This window comes from Haplochromis burtoni, unplaced genomic scaffold, assembly GCF_018398535.1.
Source record: "Haplochromis burtoni strain Fernald_Lab_line unplaced genomic scaffold, NCSU_Asbu1 Contig_5, whole genome shotgun sequence".
In the NCBI taxonomy this organism is placed as follows: Eukaryota; Metazoa; Chordata; class Actinopteri; order Cichliformes; family Cichlidae; genus Haplochromis; species Haplochromis burtoni.
The window spans coordinates 5315637-5333224 of record NW_024582366.1 but is presented as its reverse complement, the minus strand read 5'-3'; the positions used below and the strand labels follow the sequence as shown (position 1 = coordinate 5333224).

Sequence of the window (17588 nt, the reverse complement as noted above, 5' to 3'; positions counted from 1 at the left end):
CGTTGAAAAAGCATTCTGTTGCTAAATGAAAATTGTTCTGTGTATTTGTAACTTAGTAGCTGTAATTTTAAGTGCTCTCAGAAATTTTTTTTTAGTTTATCAAGCAAATGTGCTGCAGTGAGCTGGGGCCAAGCCAGGTGGCTTTGCCTCTTCGACTCTCCATCCTCTCATTTTGTTGTCATCGCCTTTAATTTACTTCAGAGGCTTTCTTGCCGTCATGCCAGCAAACGGAGCGTCAAAATTAGGTCTGGAAGTCCAATAGAAGACATGCTTTTTGTATATGTATGCAAGGATGTAAGGACATTTTTGCATGGTGGTGTTCACGCTCACACGCATGCAGACAGCACACACTTAAAATACACAGGGATGGCTTGACCAGATGGAACTGCCTGCTTCTTGCTGAGCGAACTTGACGACCGTTGAGCAGCTTGAGGTGTACCGAAGTGTCGGGCCACGAACACAGACCAAGCTATAGTCGCATTTAATGAGCACATACATATAGTATCCATGCAGATAGGCTGACATGTCTCATACACTCACATTTCTGTAGTCTTGTCACACACATGTGAAATCACACATTGACAATTGTAGTCACACAAACTCAGGCACTCACATAGACAAAAAGGACGACAGACGCATTCAAACTGAAGCACTATTGCATCAGACAAGACCTTCAATCAAGCCCTGTGTTTTGTATTCTCAATAGCTAGAGTGTCACTTGTATTAATGGCTGATTAGCTTCCTCTCTGCGTAACGCCCGTGCATATTGACAGCCATTTTTTTTCTTTCTCCCACTGTCCCTCTCTTCGTTTTCACCTATTCTCCCTTTGTTCCCTCCCTTCTCTTGCTCCATTCCTCCCTTGCTACGAATCGTGACTCTCCAGTCAGCCTGTTCCCTTAGCTGTGATTAGGGGCTTTGGATTTCAGCCTGCATGTATTTCAAGGCCCGTAGGCGTTTAGGGGAGAGAAAAAAATGGCCGTCGTTTTCTGTCCAATAAAGGAAGACGAGTGAGGGTGATCCAAATATGCAAAGTGAGCAAGTGAACGAGTTGTACACAACTCTTATGATGAATAACCGAAACAAAAGAAATATAAAAAGCATGGGGAAAAAATGGGCCTCCTGGTTGAGTGAGAGCCAGCACTCTGCCTGGCGCCAAGAAGATGAGCAGCTTGGTGCCTGGCTTGGATGTCAACATTTTATGCTCTTTCTCAATTTTTGTTCACTCTGTTACTCTTCAAATGACTAATTGCAATGGTGTGTGTCTGAATGAAGCTCAGATTTCCTCATTATTATTTCTTTTACTTCTGCCTCGTTGACATTTTGATTTTGTGTTGCTGATATACTCTTAGAAGTCTGCTGTCACGTTTCTGTCATATACCTCGTAACTGTTGTGTGTTTCTGACTCGCTTGAAGGAAAAGCCGAGTGCTTTCTCACAGGGTCATCTGATTGTTGGGGTTTTCTTTCTATTATTATATGGCCTTAGCTTCCCTTTACCTTGAGATGACGATTGTTGCGATTTGGGGATTTATAAATAACATTGAAATGAATTGAATAACATTTATTCATCATTTTATGTTTAGAAAGATGTAACAGTCCAAAAACAGTCTAATTCTACCTAATCAATTAAATGCTGAACATAATCATGCCTACCGTTCTAAATAATGTTACATAGACAAGAAGTCACCACACTTAATGAGCATTCTTTGTTCTTTTTATTCAACAACTATCTTTAATATTGTCATTTGGTAATTGAACTGACCAGTTGTGGTCACATTTAAAGCAGTAGGCACACTATAAATTGAAATTTTGTGAACCTGTGGTCTTACATGTGACCTTATAAAATGACTTTGAAACTTAAAAGGTACAATATTTGACTACAAAGAATCCTGCTCGGGGAGTGATGGTGACTCTTTGGCAAAGATGCACCAGGGTTGTGCACATAGGTATTGATCATTATTGATTGTTCGCTTTTCTTAGTCTTATAACTACTTTCTGATAACTCCTCAGGGGAGATTTTAAGATGAGAACGTGAGCCAGGAAGACCTCGTGTGAAAGGCAAAGACTAACCCCTGCCAGACAAATGTGAAATATTGAAAATCTGCCTCAAGACTTGACTTGAGACTGGGACCAGGATTGACCCTGGTTATCGATGTAAATACTGTAATCCTTAACCAGGTTAGAGCAGAACACACTTTTATTTAGTTTAAGGCTTCTTTCATTCTAGTTGTCTCTACCCACTCTTGATAACCAAACTGATGACCAACTTTGCAGTCAGAGCTCTGCTAAAGATGCATCCCTATTCAAAGTCCCCCTATCTTTGAAGCTGACTGGTGGTCGCTTGCAGACATGTCAGGCTCTGGTTGCCTAGGTAACATACTGCCATATTTACTACCAAGTTGGTAAATGGCCTGTATTTATATAGCGCTTTACTAGTCCCTAAGGACCCCAAAGCACTTTACATATCCAGTCATCCACCCATTCACGCACACATTCACACACTGGTGATGGCAAGCTACATTGTAACCACAGCCACCCTGGGGCGCACTGACAGAGGCGAGGCTGCCGGACACTGGCGCCACCGGGCCCTCTGACCACCACCAGTAGGCAACGGGTGAAGTGTCTTGCCCAAGGACACAACGACCGAGACTGTCCAAGCCGGGGCTCGAACCGGCAACCTTCCGATTACAAGGCGAACTCTCAACTCTTGAGCCACGATCGCCCTATATATATAGTTATATGTTAATCAACAGCCTCCTCCTTGCCTGCATCTTGGGTCCCAATTTTGAGTTACCAGCAGCTTTTTTTGGCCATAGTTGCTTGAAGTTGTCCTTTTGGTTTTTGGTCACCACATTACCTCTGGTGTGAACACAGCTTAACTTTCCTCTCTCACTTCTCTTTTCCAGTAATCTAACTCTGTGTATGCATTAGCCATTTTTTTATTGCAATGAACTCTGGACATGCAGTAATATTGCAAAGAAATAACAGGAATAGACTCCCTATAAGCTCTTTTAGTCATTTTGCTTCTAGTATGGACCCACCAGAATAACGTGATGATGTTATGATTTTACGATATCACTTACGAGTGCCTTGTTGATTCTGAGCATGGCAAAAAAGTTGGACATTGGTTACGTTATGCCAATCTTAAACAGTTTGAGTTGAGCCTTTTCTGGTAGTTTTTATTTCTTCCCTGAAAACAGGCCTGAAAGATTCCTGGGCTGTTTTAAACGCCAACAGATTCCTTGCAGTAGAAAACTGCCAATGTTCTCCATGTCACTGGGGCTGGCTCCAAAGCCTGTCTGGGACCAGTGTGATACAACCATCTACCTCCAGTAAGCCCCCATCAGAGACCCCCATATCCTCCCACTTGTGTGTTTGATTGTGTTTAAAGTGCAGGGGGTGTGTCTTCGCTCTCACTGGCGTGTTCTGTCCTTATGTTGTCATTCTCTATGCAAAACAGCTTTCAGTATTTCTTTTGTCTGCCTTCTTCTTTGTCTTTTCCAGACCCAGTAATTGTACGTATGGGTCGGTAAGTCTATCACATTGCTTTTAAGTCATAGCAGAACAGTAGAGCTTTCCGTCCTTTTGCTGTTTTTTGTCTCAGTCTTTCCGTCTCCTTCAAAACTCGCAATACACAGCATGGGTGTGCAAAGTGGTAAAATGACAAACGCACACACCGAGAGAATAAAAGACAGCAAGACAGAGAGAAAGCGGTCTTGTTTATGCATTAGTTGCAGGACTTAAAAGGCCCACCACCCCACCCACTCTACCATCACTTAAAATCAGCGTGGATACTGCAGGCAGGAAAACAAACAAGCCCAGCAACAACCCCCACCCACACGATTTCTGCCGGGGTGTTGCTGTTTTGAATATTGAAGAATAAATTTAGTCTTGTTTTTTGCCATCTTCTAAAAATATATTTTATTTGCATGCCATAGCTTGGTCTGACTCACAAAAGTATGTAGTATACAAAAACTTGAGGTTATCCTTCACACACACAAAAACAAAGCTAAATCAGGCAGGGATGGATGTCTTGCTAACCATTCCCTGCTGTGAAGGAATGTATGGTGTTATAAAGGAGTATTTAAAGATGTTTACCAGCTGTCTGACCTCCCACCTTTGACCCCCACACACCAGCAACACCACCACCACCCCCAACCTTTACTCCCACGGCGCCCTCGGCGCGCTGAAATTCGCTCTAAAGTCAAAGGCGCGTGACATGCTGTGGCACTGTGGGGGTTTAATAGTATGGTGGTGCTGAAGTGTCATTTGTCGGAGTGAAAGGGTCAGAGGGTAGACACATGCTCAGAGGAGTGATGGCTTGTAGAAAGACTGTGCGCATGAGTGATTGTGTAAGAGAACCAGTGTACATGTACACCTCTGAGAGGCAACATGTTACTACTATATATATATATATATATATATATATATATATATATATATACTAATCATGGCAGCACAAGAACAAGCTCTGAGTACAAGATCCATAGAGGCTGGGGTCTATCACACCAGGCAAGACCCCAGGTGCAGGCTGTGTAAAGATGCCCCAGAGACAATCCAGCACATAACAGCAGGGTGCAAGATGCTAGCAGGCAAGGCATACATGGAACGCCAAACCAAGTGGCCGGCATAGTGTACAGGAACATCTGTGCCGAGTATAACCTGGAAGTCCCGAGGTCAAAATGGGAGATGCCCCCAAGGGTGGTGGAGAATGACCGAGCTAAGATCCTGTGGGACTTCCAGATACAGACGGACAAAATGGTGGTGGCTAACCAACCGGACATAGTGGTGGTAGACAAACAGAAGAAGACGGCCGTAGTGATCGATGTAGCGGTTCCGAATGACAGCAATATCAGGAAGAAGGAACACGAGAAGCTGGAGAAATACCAAGGGCTCAGAGAAGAGCTCGAGAGGATGTGGAGGGTGAAGGTAACGGTGGTCCCCGTGGTAATCGGAGCACTAGGTGCGGTGACTCCCAAGCTAGGCGAGTGGCTCCAGCAGATCCCGGGAATAACATCGGAGATCTCTGTCCAGAAGAGCGCAGTCCTGGGAACAGCTAAGATACTGCGCAGGACCCTCAAGCTCCCAGGCCTCTGGTAGAGGACCTGAGCTTGAAGGATAAACCGCCCGCAGGGGCGTGCTGGGTGTATCATATATATATATATGTGTGTGTGTGTGCGTGTGCGAGCATGTCACTTTCTTGGAGGCTTAGAGGCTCCATTGTGCTATCAGAGCTGCCTTTCTTCTGTTGTTTGCCCACGTGCATGCCCGTCGTCCACAATAATCCTCTGTCTGCCACACAAGCAAACTCTTTATTCCAGCGGTTTGTAGGAAAGTAAGACAAATTCACAATTGACTCTCTGTTTCAGTAGGTTATTGTGGAGGAATACATTAATATGGATCATGCTGCATTATTACCACAAATTACTGGATAAATGAATGTCACATGAGGTGGCTTGAGCCTCAGTTTTTGGCTAAAAGACACGCCATCTCACGCTGGGCTTTCTGATGGTTATCTAGGAACACTCGAGGGAATAAAATAGTTGGCAGTTAAGTTGGCATTTAATCACTCAATATGTAAGTCTTCTTTGCAGCTAGTTGTTGAAAACTTACATTGCCTGAATTGGCAAGTTACTCCTTGAATAACTTTTTTCTTGTTAAAATACAATGTAGACAGAAAATTTAGGAGGTGTTAATTTTATAACCCTTATTTGAATTAAAAATTGGATCTTTTACTTTTACGTTTTCACGTTCTTTGTAAAGTAAGTGTACAATTTTTTCCCCTCTTTTTGTCTTTGGTTATTTGTAGCATTTGAATTCCCAAGTCTAAGCATCACATTTGTTCCTGTCTGTTTCTCAGATCTTTTTTAAAGTTGCTGTAAAAAAACAGTTGTCTGTACCGCTATAGTGGGAACGCTGGTGGTATGACTGTGACGGGTGCACAAACAGGCAGAGAGGCAGAGTGTGGGTCAGCCTTGCCATCTGTTTTGGGTCTCTGCAGTGCAGTAGATTGACAGGGATACAGACACTCTGGTAACACACAGCCCGCTCCACATAGTGTTGCACAACGCTAATTGCTATGATACCATGTTTATTGTCTTTCTTGTATATTTGAAACATATAATCAGATCCAGTGTCGTTTAAACCAAACAAACCCAAAAGACAGTCATTTTGCACATCAGCACAGAGCAGTTGCTGCTGCTTCAGTCAGACAGAGGATGTTGTTCATCTTCTATTTTTTTGAGAACTGAGAAGGAGGTTTCAAAAACAGTGTTACGCTTACTTTGGCCATAAGAATGTGGAGAAAAGTTGCCAAATCAATTCAGAATAACATGCCAGGGATTGGTTTTATTTGACACAGAGAGACTCCTAACTGCTAGTACCTAGTGCTTGTAAGGAGTCCTTGACTTTACGTGTTAACGAATCGGGTACACCTTTGTGTCCGTTTCAATGAGAGATTTGCACTGATCAGTATCACAAGGGAATTTAAATTGCCAAAGCTTCTAGCTTTGAGCTTGTAGGTTAGAACTTAGTTAGGACCAATTAGTGTCATGTGAGAAACTTCTGACCATAAGGTTACTGCTACGAGCATGGTTTAGGTGAGATGACATGTTTAAAATGTCATTACTTGCTACACAGCAAGAGATTCGCTTTTCATGCATTGCCTTGTCAACAAAAATAGGTTGTTGTAAGCAGACATTCAAGGCTTTCATTGCCTAGATAAACTCTAACCTCTCTCTTTCATAATCCTTTTAATTGTTGGCCTCAAAGTGGAGAAAAGTATTACTCAACACCCTGATCCTCTTTGCAGTAGTTACGTTGCTTGTCATCTCTTGAAGTTACTGAAAGTCTTTGACTTCTCTGGTCACAATATCTGTGCCAGTTACTTTCCATGTGGACTGGCCTAACTAACTAGCTGTCTACACTGGCATATTTTTTCTTTGCATTTAATGGCAGCTTACCTGGTTGATATGCCTAGACCTTGCCAACGAGTTTCCAAGTGCAACTTCCCAGACGGGACTGCGCAACAAACCATTTGGCTAGTCACGTTCAGTCTGATCCCCCAAAGTCTGAACTACATGTCATGAGAGGATAGTCAAATGCCTTTGCTGTTGCCATCACTATTGTCTGACTGTTCACTGTGGAAATGAAGAAAATGTAGTAGAAGCTTGTTACAGATGGTGTAACAAGCAGTGAAAATGTAAAAAAAAAATTAGTGTTTTGTTTTTTTGTAGTTTTGGGGTTTTTTTTGGGGGGGGGGGGGTAATAAAACTTAAATCCGAGCAGTGGCTTCAATGGGACTTCCTGAAGTACGCTTAATGATGTCCAGTGTCGTGTGTTATGTTTTCCTCTCTAAATTGTTGTGGGAATGTGAATTTCTCGTGGCGATGCATTTTCATGTTCAGTCCTTTTTGTCATTAATCAGATAATGGCAGAGAAGTGCAAATTAAAATGCACCTTCCCTAATGACACACACACAAAATAAGTTTAATCCTAATTCTTGCTCCCCCAGTGAGGTTATTAAATACTGTTTAGCCTGCTGATGAGCTTTGGCCCAGTTTCTGAAATTACCAGGATTAACTTAATTTTCAATTAAATACTTAAAAAAAGAGGCTGAAAAGATGACCACAGTGGCTGAAGGTTTTTTTTTTAAACTAAATGACTTTGTTCCATTTGTATATGTCTCTGTATTAGTGTATCTTTGTATATTAATACACAAATCTATCCCATCTTTTTTTTCCACATTTGAGAAGTACAGAATTCATTAAAAAGCTGTCAGGACAAAAGGAGCCTCAGATATGAACCCTAAAGAGCACCCCTGTTTTATATGTAACTGATCAGTGCACATGAAAATCATATTTTTTGAAACCTGAAGTTGCGAGATCACATAATGGACCCAATTTGCTGCAGATGGATGCTGCTGGAAAAGAGGCCTATTTATGTTTATAGACAAATAAATGAATTGAAAAGAGTCAAAGGCATGGTTATCAGGTTCCGAAATACTGTATCATCCTACTTGCACAAGTTAGTTAGGATTTTTATTAGATGATCTGTGCCATGCAGTAAGGTTTTTAGATTTCCGTTATGTGAAGCAGAAAAAGAAGGCTAACTTGGCCACGACAGTTTTGTTTCTTTTCTAATCTGTCATGTTGAATTTGTAGAGCAGTGAAAGTGCAATGCAAATGGAATGGCACACTCTTTTCGGAAACGGATAAAGAAGTATAGAAAAATAGATTGCATGTCTTAAATTTCAACTTTTCGGAGCGAGGAGCCAAGGATGGCGCCAATTTAGCTCGGTTGTGAATTTTATTAACGTGCCAGTAGCCATTTTGTTGTGTAGGTGTGACAGTTTTTCAAATGGTATATGTCTCATTTTGGAAATGAAACTTCTCAAACCACACAGCAAATGTTACACAGTAAGCCCTGCCAATTGCAGAGAGGAATCTTTCTAAACACCCTGGACTGCCAGTCTTTCCCTCCTCTGCCTCCTACTTGATCACTTAGAATAATCTCATTCACCCCCCCAACCCGCATCCCATTTCCAGAATGAATATGAAGCGTGCTTCCCAAGCTGTCCCAGCCGCCCTTCAGAAACTTCTCTCCCTCTCCTGTGGCAATTTCTAAAGGGCATTCAAGCTGCTGGCTAGTTGGTGCGATGCTTGTCTGAATCTGTGGGCAGCAGGCCAAAAACTGATGTCACTTCTCCAGACCCTCCTTCCCCCACCTCTTCTCCCACCACAGACACTCCTGAACAACTGCCTCTTTATATAAAGAACTGCTGCACCTCCTTTCTCAAACTTAAAATTGTGATTTTTACTCTGTCCTATAATTAAATACCTCTGTTTTACTTTTTATACTGTTTAGTTATACCCTTTCGTCCTACCAGGGTTATCCCAGACACTGCCACCTGTAAATTTAGGCCTTTGTCATCGCTGGCTGCCAGGGCGACAGACGAGGAGAGGCAGACAAAAGTGTACATGTGTGTGAATTTCATGCCAACTTGTAATGTCACAGTATGGCGAGGTTACATGGGTGACAGATAGTGTGTCACCCCTCGGTGACAAACAAAACGGCTGTGCAATAAAGTCTGGGTTTCAGTGGTCAGCTTGGTGCCCAAGCCTCCCAGCTGCCAATCCGTTCGTCTCGACTGCACAGGCCCGATGCTTACTGCTGTGCACTCAACCTCAACAGAGGTGGATTTCAGCTAAAAGCCTCACAGCCCTGGGTGTTTATTGGAAGGACAGCAGTGGCTCATAATGTTCAGAGTAAACCCATTTCCTGCTGATCGAACTCGGAGCAACGCTGCGAGAAAAACAAATAGTTGAAGATTCAGTGGGCTTGTGGTAATTTGGTCTCAAATCTTTTTGTAAATCTGCACTTCCTTTTTGAAGAACTTAGACCCGACAGCGAATGTTGGGGTGTGAAGGTTGTCCAAACACCAGTAAGACAAATTTACAAAATGCTGAGCTTTAAAAACTGTATATAATGTCTTTGAGTGCTTTTTCAAAAGGGGAAGTTATCTTCTAATACCGGGAATATACAGTTAAAGTTATTTTTAGTGTAGCATTGCAGAAAAATCTATTTTAGCAGGCAAACTGTGGCTCAAATGGCATCTCCCAAAGATCCCAAAGAAAGGTTATGGTGCTCTCAGGGGGACAGCAGATGGCCGACACAAGGTGTCTCTGAAGTGTCAAGCATCATTTGTGGAACTGGGAGACTGGGAACAGTTAAGGGCAAAGGCTCATGGGAAAGCTACTCCATGGAGAGGTTGCCAGGGGAGGGCGTTCTACAGTCCCTTAATGAGGTCAAGGCAGTGCAGTTCTCCCTACCTATGCAAACAGTCTTCACTTTGGGCAAAAATTGTGCTCATCCATCACTGTAACGATATAATATGCTGTGCATAAATGTCAGTGGAGGTTGTTTTCAGGCTGTTCCCGGGATGCTCTGGTGTCGCTGGGCAGCAAAGACTTGTGGAAACTGGCAACTTTAGAACCGCTCATAAACTGGGAACCTGTCTCTAATGTATCTGTTTACATCTCTGTCATTTCTACTGGCTCGGATTCCTGCTCTGAATGTATAAGACATGTAGGGTTATCACATTTGTTTTCAGATTTCTTTTTGCCTTTTGCATTTAATGGAAATGCCAACACTGTCTTGCATATCTAATATGCTTTCCTTATGTGAGCATTTCTTGTTCCACCAGGGCTTCTCTACATGTGCTGAATGACAGGTATACCATTTTTTCCAAATTTCTTTGACATTGATCTCTCTGCACGGAGCGGATGGCAACGAAAGAGTGAGGCTGGGAGGTAGATACACACTGGGGCATTTACATAATAGTCCTGCAGTTCCATGCAAATTCATGTGATTTCCTACCAAACATCTGCAATGCAAGCATAGTTTAGTATGCATGAGTTCAAGGGGGAAGGGAGGCAGAGAGAGGAAATGAGGGATTGGAGGGGAATGGGCAAGAAAAATAAAACAGAGACGCTGTAGAAGATTGGGATGATGACTTGTCTGATCAGGAAATATTTAGAAGACAAACACACCTTTCTTCACACCCTCATCTCAGATTTGCCCTTAATATGCATAAAATTCTGATGCAGAAAACTAATAAGATACAGGGGATGAGTACGTGTCTCTGTGTGTGTGTAGCTGGTTGGTGGTGTTCCTTACCAGTGACATATGGAATCAATACAGTTAGGACTTCAGCGTGGTAAAAAACAGATGGTCTCTATAGACTTGTTTTATAGCTCAGGCCTGGGCGAGTGTCTTGTGTAGCTGTGCTTCTTACAGAGACAGACATATAGAGTAACTCACAGAAGGAAGAACTATATGGGCATTCATACTTAAATCATTCCACAAACGCATACAAAGAAACAGCAGAATATGCAGATCTTAGTTTGATTAAATAAAGTCCTTCGGGCTTGCAAACATAGTGTCACTCATACAACGCTCAATCGCATTCATACACATATACAGGCTCCTGATCAGCTGAATGTCCAGCGTCTTGCATCCTTGTGTTGTTGCTCCTCTATAAGGTGTGAATCGATGAAAAGCAGTAAAGTGGCTGAAGTAAAAGCCTGTAACACGAGGCTGACGCATAAAAACTTCATCTAAGGTGAAAGACTGCAGAGAGAGAGACAGCAGCTTGAAGGCTAAGCATAAAGAGCAACTAGCACAGTTTGAGCATGAGAGTGATGGAAAAGGATTCTTTTTGCTGCTGTTGTTTCTGTTATCATCATCCTACGGGAGGGGCTGGCATCTGCCCTGTCGTGTTCATTTAAATCCAGCATTTCCTTCTTCTTTAACATATCTCCCTCAGTTGTTTTTTTTTTAATAGTTAAAAACTGACATATTAAAATTACTAGTAATTTGTTGCAGGAATTAGAAAAGTTTTGATCACGCTTGTGTTGTTATGTGTTGTTGATGTTATGTCAGCAATGACTGAGTTAAATATATATGTATAGGCTGTTTTGCAGTAGATTGATCGTTGTCTTTGGACGGATGGTGAGCTGCCAGTGTTCTACAGCCTGGCAAAATTAGACTGTGTTACAGGCGTTCTGGAAACCTGGCAATCTATGAAAAACTCACTCTTTCTAAAGCCCCCAGAGTTACTTTTTGGAGTACAAACACTGAAAATATTATTCTTTTTGAGAGTCTAGACATCAAACACTCGGTTTTGATTGCGAAGCCCAACCAAACTGTGGTCTTTTTAACCGTGTGTCTGAAGTGAGCTTACTGTTCATCACATAAAAGGGATTATTAATGTGGTCCCTCAGGTTATAAGTAGTTTTTCTCAGTGTAAATGCAACTTCACATCTTCAGTGTGTGTGTGTGTGTGTGTCTGTGTGTTTATTACAGTTACTATCTTTGTAACAGTACAGTGCATGAGTGGATAAAAACATCTTGTATTGAAGTTGTGACTCTCGTGGTCTCCATATGCTTACATACCTGTAACTTTATTTTTTTTAAGGATTCATTTCTGCTTTTTGTTTATTTTTTTTACTTTTTGCAGTGCAGTGTGGCTGTGTGCGTGTGTGCATATGCGCACTTTTTATATTAACTTGTCATACTCTCATTTCATGCTTATGGCGTGGATTCCCATCTTCCCTTCCCCTCAGTGCCTTTCTCAATCTTAGTAATCAAATGCATTAGTATCAATATTGCATGGGGAAACGAGCCGAATTTAAAGCTTGACCATGTCAAAGTGAGAGTCCCTAATAGCCAGTGACTGCCACCACTCAGTGGAAATTGTGCTGCCATTTTGGCTGTAATTACTGAAGCTTGGCTCTGGGTTAATATCTCAAGTGATGGGCAGTTTTCACATGGGATAAAAGTTCTAGCTTCAAAATATATTCATTGCCCATCAGTGGGAATAGCCCAAAGTAATGAATAGACTTTGTCTCTGTATGGGTTTTAATCAAAAAGTGTGCAGCACTTTTTAATTTAGTTTACTTCAAAGGGGATTTTCACTGATAAATGATACATGTGTGTCAGACAGTCTTGTGATATTCTACTCTCTGTTTGTGTCTTATCTACTTGCAAATACTTAGATACAATAGATTCCTTATTCAGTCGCTTTTTACATCTAGATTCACAGATCAACACATTTTAGAAATAAAAATTAGAATGAACATAAACAGTAACTACACTGGAGCACGCTAACTAACATTTGCTGTGTTACCTTCAGATTGTGGGTAAAGTTACAGATATTTGCCAGCTTGGAGTTAATGGCCGTGGTAAACATCAGTACAGGTGTATTTTGTGTAATTACCTGAGTGGTCTCTTGCACATTGACCACACTCCCATCTACAGGGAGGTCACTCTTTGATGAGTATTAAAATGGTGTGAATTTTATGCCTATTAGTCCCTACACATATGAACACCTATGGGAGATATGAAGGAAATACCTTTTTCCTATCACCCTGTTAGTTTACTAAGACATGCTAAAGTTCATTTCTGGTGGGGCATGCTAGCCCAAATATTTTACTTTGACTTTTTATCCCCTCTTTTTAGTCAACTTTCATCTTTCCATGCACACTTGTCTGTGTAATCTCTGTCTTCCATTTACTAAAACGAAGGCAGAATGAAGCACTATACCCAGCGTCCATGGTTAATCTCCAGCACCCATATGGTTTTAGGCTATGTTTGGTGAGGCTGTTCAACAACAATAACTGATGTAGTTGTGTTGTGAAGTTTATATGGCAACCAGAGGTGATGATAGTAAGCCATGTCCTAAGGGGAGACCCATAAATCACAAGTTAGGCATGTTGTGAACAGAGAGTTATTCCCTAAAGATACACGAGATTCTCTCTGTCAACCCCAGTATTTAAAGTCAGAACAATAAAGCCATCATTCATAACTTCTAGACTATTTTTTACTCCCCCTCTATTCTCTCTGTTTATGTGTATTTTACTCGGTTCTTACCAATGACATCACTGGCCCTCCTGGCAAAGAAGAAGAAGAAAAAGCGAGGACACATGTTGGTCGTGTGCGTGTAGTATTGTGTTGAAAGATGAGCTGAGCTTCTGAAAAACACCCACTCTTTCTTGGTATGGTGTCGCCACAAAAGGCCTATTGTTAATCGCGCCTTTTGTGTTTTTGTAAGTGTGCCTGCGCCATGTTTTTCTTACATATTTTCCACATTCTTGCTGATTACATATAGGGAGGACTGGGGGGTTTAGAGGTGAATAGATTTTGTGTTATATATGGATTTGGCTCTATGTGTTTGGGGCTTAATTTTCAGTGTGCCTGCAGCAGCGTGTGTCTGCTATGTGAGCCTGGTCCAGGAGTTGTGAAGGGTGGGGCACTCTTAAATGCCTGCTGTCTGGGGTGCTCGGTTACACTGCAATTAGCCCTGGTTTTCTGCCTCTCACAAGGCCACAGTCAAAAAATGGAGCCCAGCAAAACAGCTGCATTATATTAACCTTCTTAACTCTCCTGAGAATTTAACTGTTTGACATAAATCGCAAACCTGTAGGTAGGGTTGTCTAATTTCATTTGAATCTGTTTAAGTTATTTATTTTAGTTTTTACTTATTCGTTTTATTTCATTGAATTAAGGTAATGGAAGCTTTTGTATCTCAGTCTTCTACTCCCAATAAAAGGTCACCAAGATAACTGAGACATGATACAATGAGGTTAAGTGATGAAGTGTAGTACGCGTTGAAATGATGCATCCCTGAACTTCCATGATGGCTTGTGTGCCAATGTGCTTTTGACCCTGAATCCATCTGAATGTTTTTTTTTAAGTATATTCGTTCCCTTATTTGGCCTCTGTAGTTGAATAATACCTCTTTCATTAAAACCTGAGCTGTGAAGCAGGTAAAAATGCTCTTTTCAGGGACATTTAGAAAATTATTGTTCAAATATATCAAAGATCAACGTGTTGCCAAAAAACAAAACAAAAACAGTGATAAATTGTACGTCGTCTACACAATTAGTTCAGTTGTACCCTTGTTAACCACCTACAGTGCAAGGTAGTTAATCTCCCTTCTAGTAAATCGCTGCCACCCCTTGTGTCACCTCAGCTAAGCAGAATCCCTGGAGCTTGGGGGAGTTCACCGTCTTGCACAAGGACACCAAAGCAGGGCAGATGCTGGCTGACACTTTGTCCTCTGATCTGGGTCCTCTGAGAGCGCACGGTTTTGGGTTTTCATGTTCACAGCTTGATTGCTGAGACAGACAGAGCTTTGCGTTTAAGCGTCCTTGAGCATGACACTGAATATCTCTCTGTAAGTGGTAAAAGTATGTCAGCACATATTCATCACATTCATGTCGTGATTGCTCCTAGTTCTGTCTTTGTGTGTCTCTTTATGCATATCTTGTTAATTAAAGAGTATGTATTACCACTTGGTGGTGTCTGTGCGCAGCACCAGCCATATCAATGAGAAGAGGAGTGCCTGTGTGGGTGGGAGTGTAGTGGGTGTCATCCTGGGTTCCTTGGTCTCTCTGTGCAGCTTGGGGGATTAATGGCAATTTGAGTAAAACAAAGAGACGATGCCTGGGATATCGTCAGGTGCCTGTATAATTACAAGGCGGTGAGATAAGCAAATAACGACAAGATCAGGCGATTAGGAGGCGAAGAAGAAAGAAAGCAGCGGCAGCCCTGCCCTGCTAATTGAGGGATGTGAGAAAACAGTGGTTGTGAGATCGGAATGTTAAAGGTTTGGGGATGTGGCGCCTTTACTCCCAGCTGTGCCACTGATAACCTGTTACCTTCTTCCATTTATGCGTTACCGCCAATGAGGGATTGTAGAAAATGCAGCAGACTGTCGTGACCTGTGTTCTTTTGCTGTGGGCAAAACCACCATTGTGGAACTGGAGGTTTTATATGGAATTGTTGCAACAGTGAAATTGTTATGACACTTTAGTTTCATAGAATATAATAACTAAGAAGTATGATGATTAATGTACTGTGACAAAATCTGATTGTTACAAAGTAATATAGGTAACAAGTGTTTGTGGGTTCATCACTTTTATTTATTCATATTTATTTCCTATTCTGTGTTTTGCAGAGCGTCAAGCTGTCCTGCTTGAAGACCCCACACGTCCTCGTGCAGTTGGGGCCTCGGCTCTCCGGCCAGGTCAAAGGTCACTCCGACCCTACCCTCCCCCTCCCCCTCCCCCTTCCCTACCAGAGCCAAGATGGCCACCAGTGGTGCCCTGCGCATCTCCTTGCAAGTCCTGCTGCCTGTGATCACTCTGCTGCTATCACTGCTGCTCACCGGCTCCAACGCCAGTAAGTACCAAGATCTTCTCAATTTTGATGCCTTTAACAGGTTCATCACTCATATCTGCAAACTTATTAAAAAGTGGAGTAATCACAAAAAAGGGGGGAGAGAGGGACATTATATAAGCTTTGGTGAACCTTTTTTTTTTACTTTGAGCACTTCCAAGATGCTTTTGTTGCATTTTGCGACTGCACATTTGTATTTAAAGATTGCATGCTAATGACTGTTTACATCTTATCTAGGTGGGACTGCTTTAGAGTAGCCAGAGGAAAGAAAAAGCTTATTTGTAAAACCAAAGCCATATTCATTTAGCTGTAGCGGTAATCCTTTGGCCTGTGTTTTTGTGTCTATGCAAACGTGGACTAGGCAGTAAATCCCACTACTGGAATTACAGGGCACTTGTATGTTTACATCACTGGAGCCACGTGTAAAACACGGCTTATACAGACAGAGGTGTTGTTTAAGTGATACATGGACTTCTCCTTGTATATAGCCACATTAACCAATTCTAAAATTCATGTGCACACTCATGGATACACCAGGGTTAACTTGGGGTTCAGTGTCATGCCCAAGGATAGTTCTACGTGCAGACTGGAAGAGGCAGGGATCAAACCGCTGACTTTATAAACAACCTACCCAATATCCACCAGAAAGTATGATGTTAGATAGCATTGTCATGATAGAATAACTTGGCTAAGATGCTTCCTGTTTGGATAGGCTGTAAGTCATTGTGTGGGTATTCGATATTTGGATAATGTTCTGACAATGCACTTATTTTCATATAAAAAGATTAATATCACACAATAATTGCCTAATTTAGGCATTGTATTTGTCTGTATGCAGTGTCCTCCATAGTTAGTAACAGAGTACATAGCGAGATTTCTATGAGCTAAATGTTTGTGTATTAGCCCTGGAATATGTCAGTGATAAGTCCTTAAAATGGGAAGTAACAGATTAGACATGTTATTTCACAGTCATTGCTGACTTTTGTTGTCTACCTTGAACAATTTAAGAGGGATATTGTATTTTCCACTCTGTTTGCTCCGCATTTTCTTTTATCTCCAATTTGACATTCAATGAATTTGTTCTTAGTGGTTCATGATGACACGATTGCTTGATTTTCCTCATGTTCCAACAGAGGCGAACCTTTGATTGCACAGTGGTTTGACTGTCTGGTAACATAATTGGAGTGTCTTTCAGCTCAGCTGGCAAAAAATATCTAAAACTGCACTCCGACAGATGTCAAACAGATGTCTTTGTTCTCACTGACAGTGAGGCCACAGACGAATGCGGAGCGAAAGTAAACGTCTTAGAGCCCCTGAACTTAATATGTGGCTCATTAGAATGTTCTTGTCTTCTGTCCACTCGCCGACTGTTTATTACGACTGCGTTTCTCCCTCGCGCAGCCTCTGTTTGCTCGCCCTGGTTTAAATAACAATCAGTGCAATCTGCTTCATCTTTGATGGAGATTAGCCCCCCCGTACCCCACTGCCATCACCCACCCCTCTCACTGTCTCAAAACAGTAGGGCTCTCTGCCCATCTTTGTCGATGCCGTCTGTAGATGAGATTGCTGTTTTTTGCCAGACTTCCTCGCCCTGTCCTGTTGTTTCACTCACAAGCTTGTACTTTTTTTGTTGTTGTTGTTCTCCCTTTTTGGGGGTAAAAAAGACACACACAGTCACACACAGGCACATATATGCATGCTGTCCTACTCCTTTTTCTCATCTCTTTTGGGGGCCGCACTATTATGCTTGGAAATATATGCACAAAAGCACAGGCTACCTTCCTCTCCTCCCTTTGAATGGCTTTCACCCCCACATTCATGGCCAGACACACACAGCCCAGTAGTGCA

The 17588-nt window shown here is 42.0% G+C and overlaps 1 protein-coding gene across 16 annotated transcripts in view; it reads left to right on the top strand.

The window, feature by feature from the left end:
* Positions 1-17588, top strand: part of ptprsa (protein tyrosine phosphatase receptor type Sa) — a 232428-nt gene that overhangs the window by 91072 nt on the left and 123768 nt on the right. For 15 of the 16 annotated variants that reach the window (XM_042222769.1, XM_005920890.2, XM_042222779.1 and 12 more), the window contains one exon: positions 15520-15743. In XM_042222769.1, coding sequence (XP_042078703.1) covers positions 15650-15743 — 94 coding nt within the window. In that variant the 5' untranslated portion in view covers positions 15520-15649. Of the gene's footprint in view, positions 1-3503; positions 3529-15519; positions 15744-17588 lie in introns of those variants that run through there. The other variant, XM_042222776.1, reaches the window with a different exon arrangement.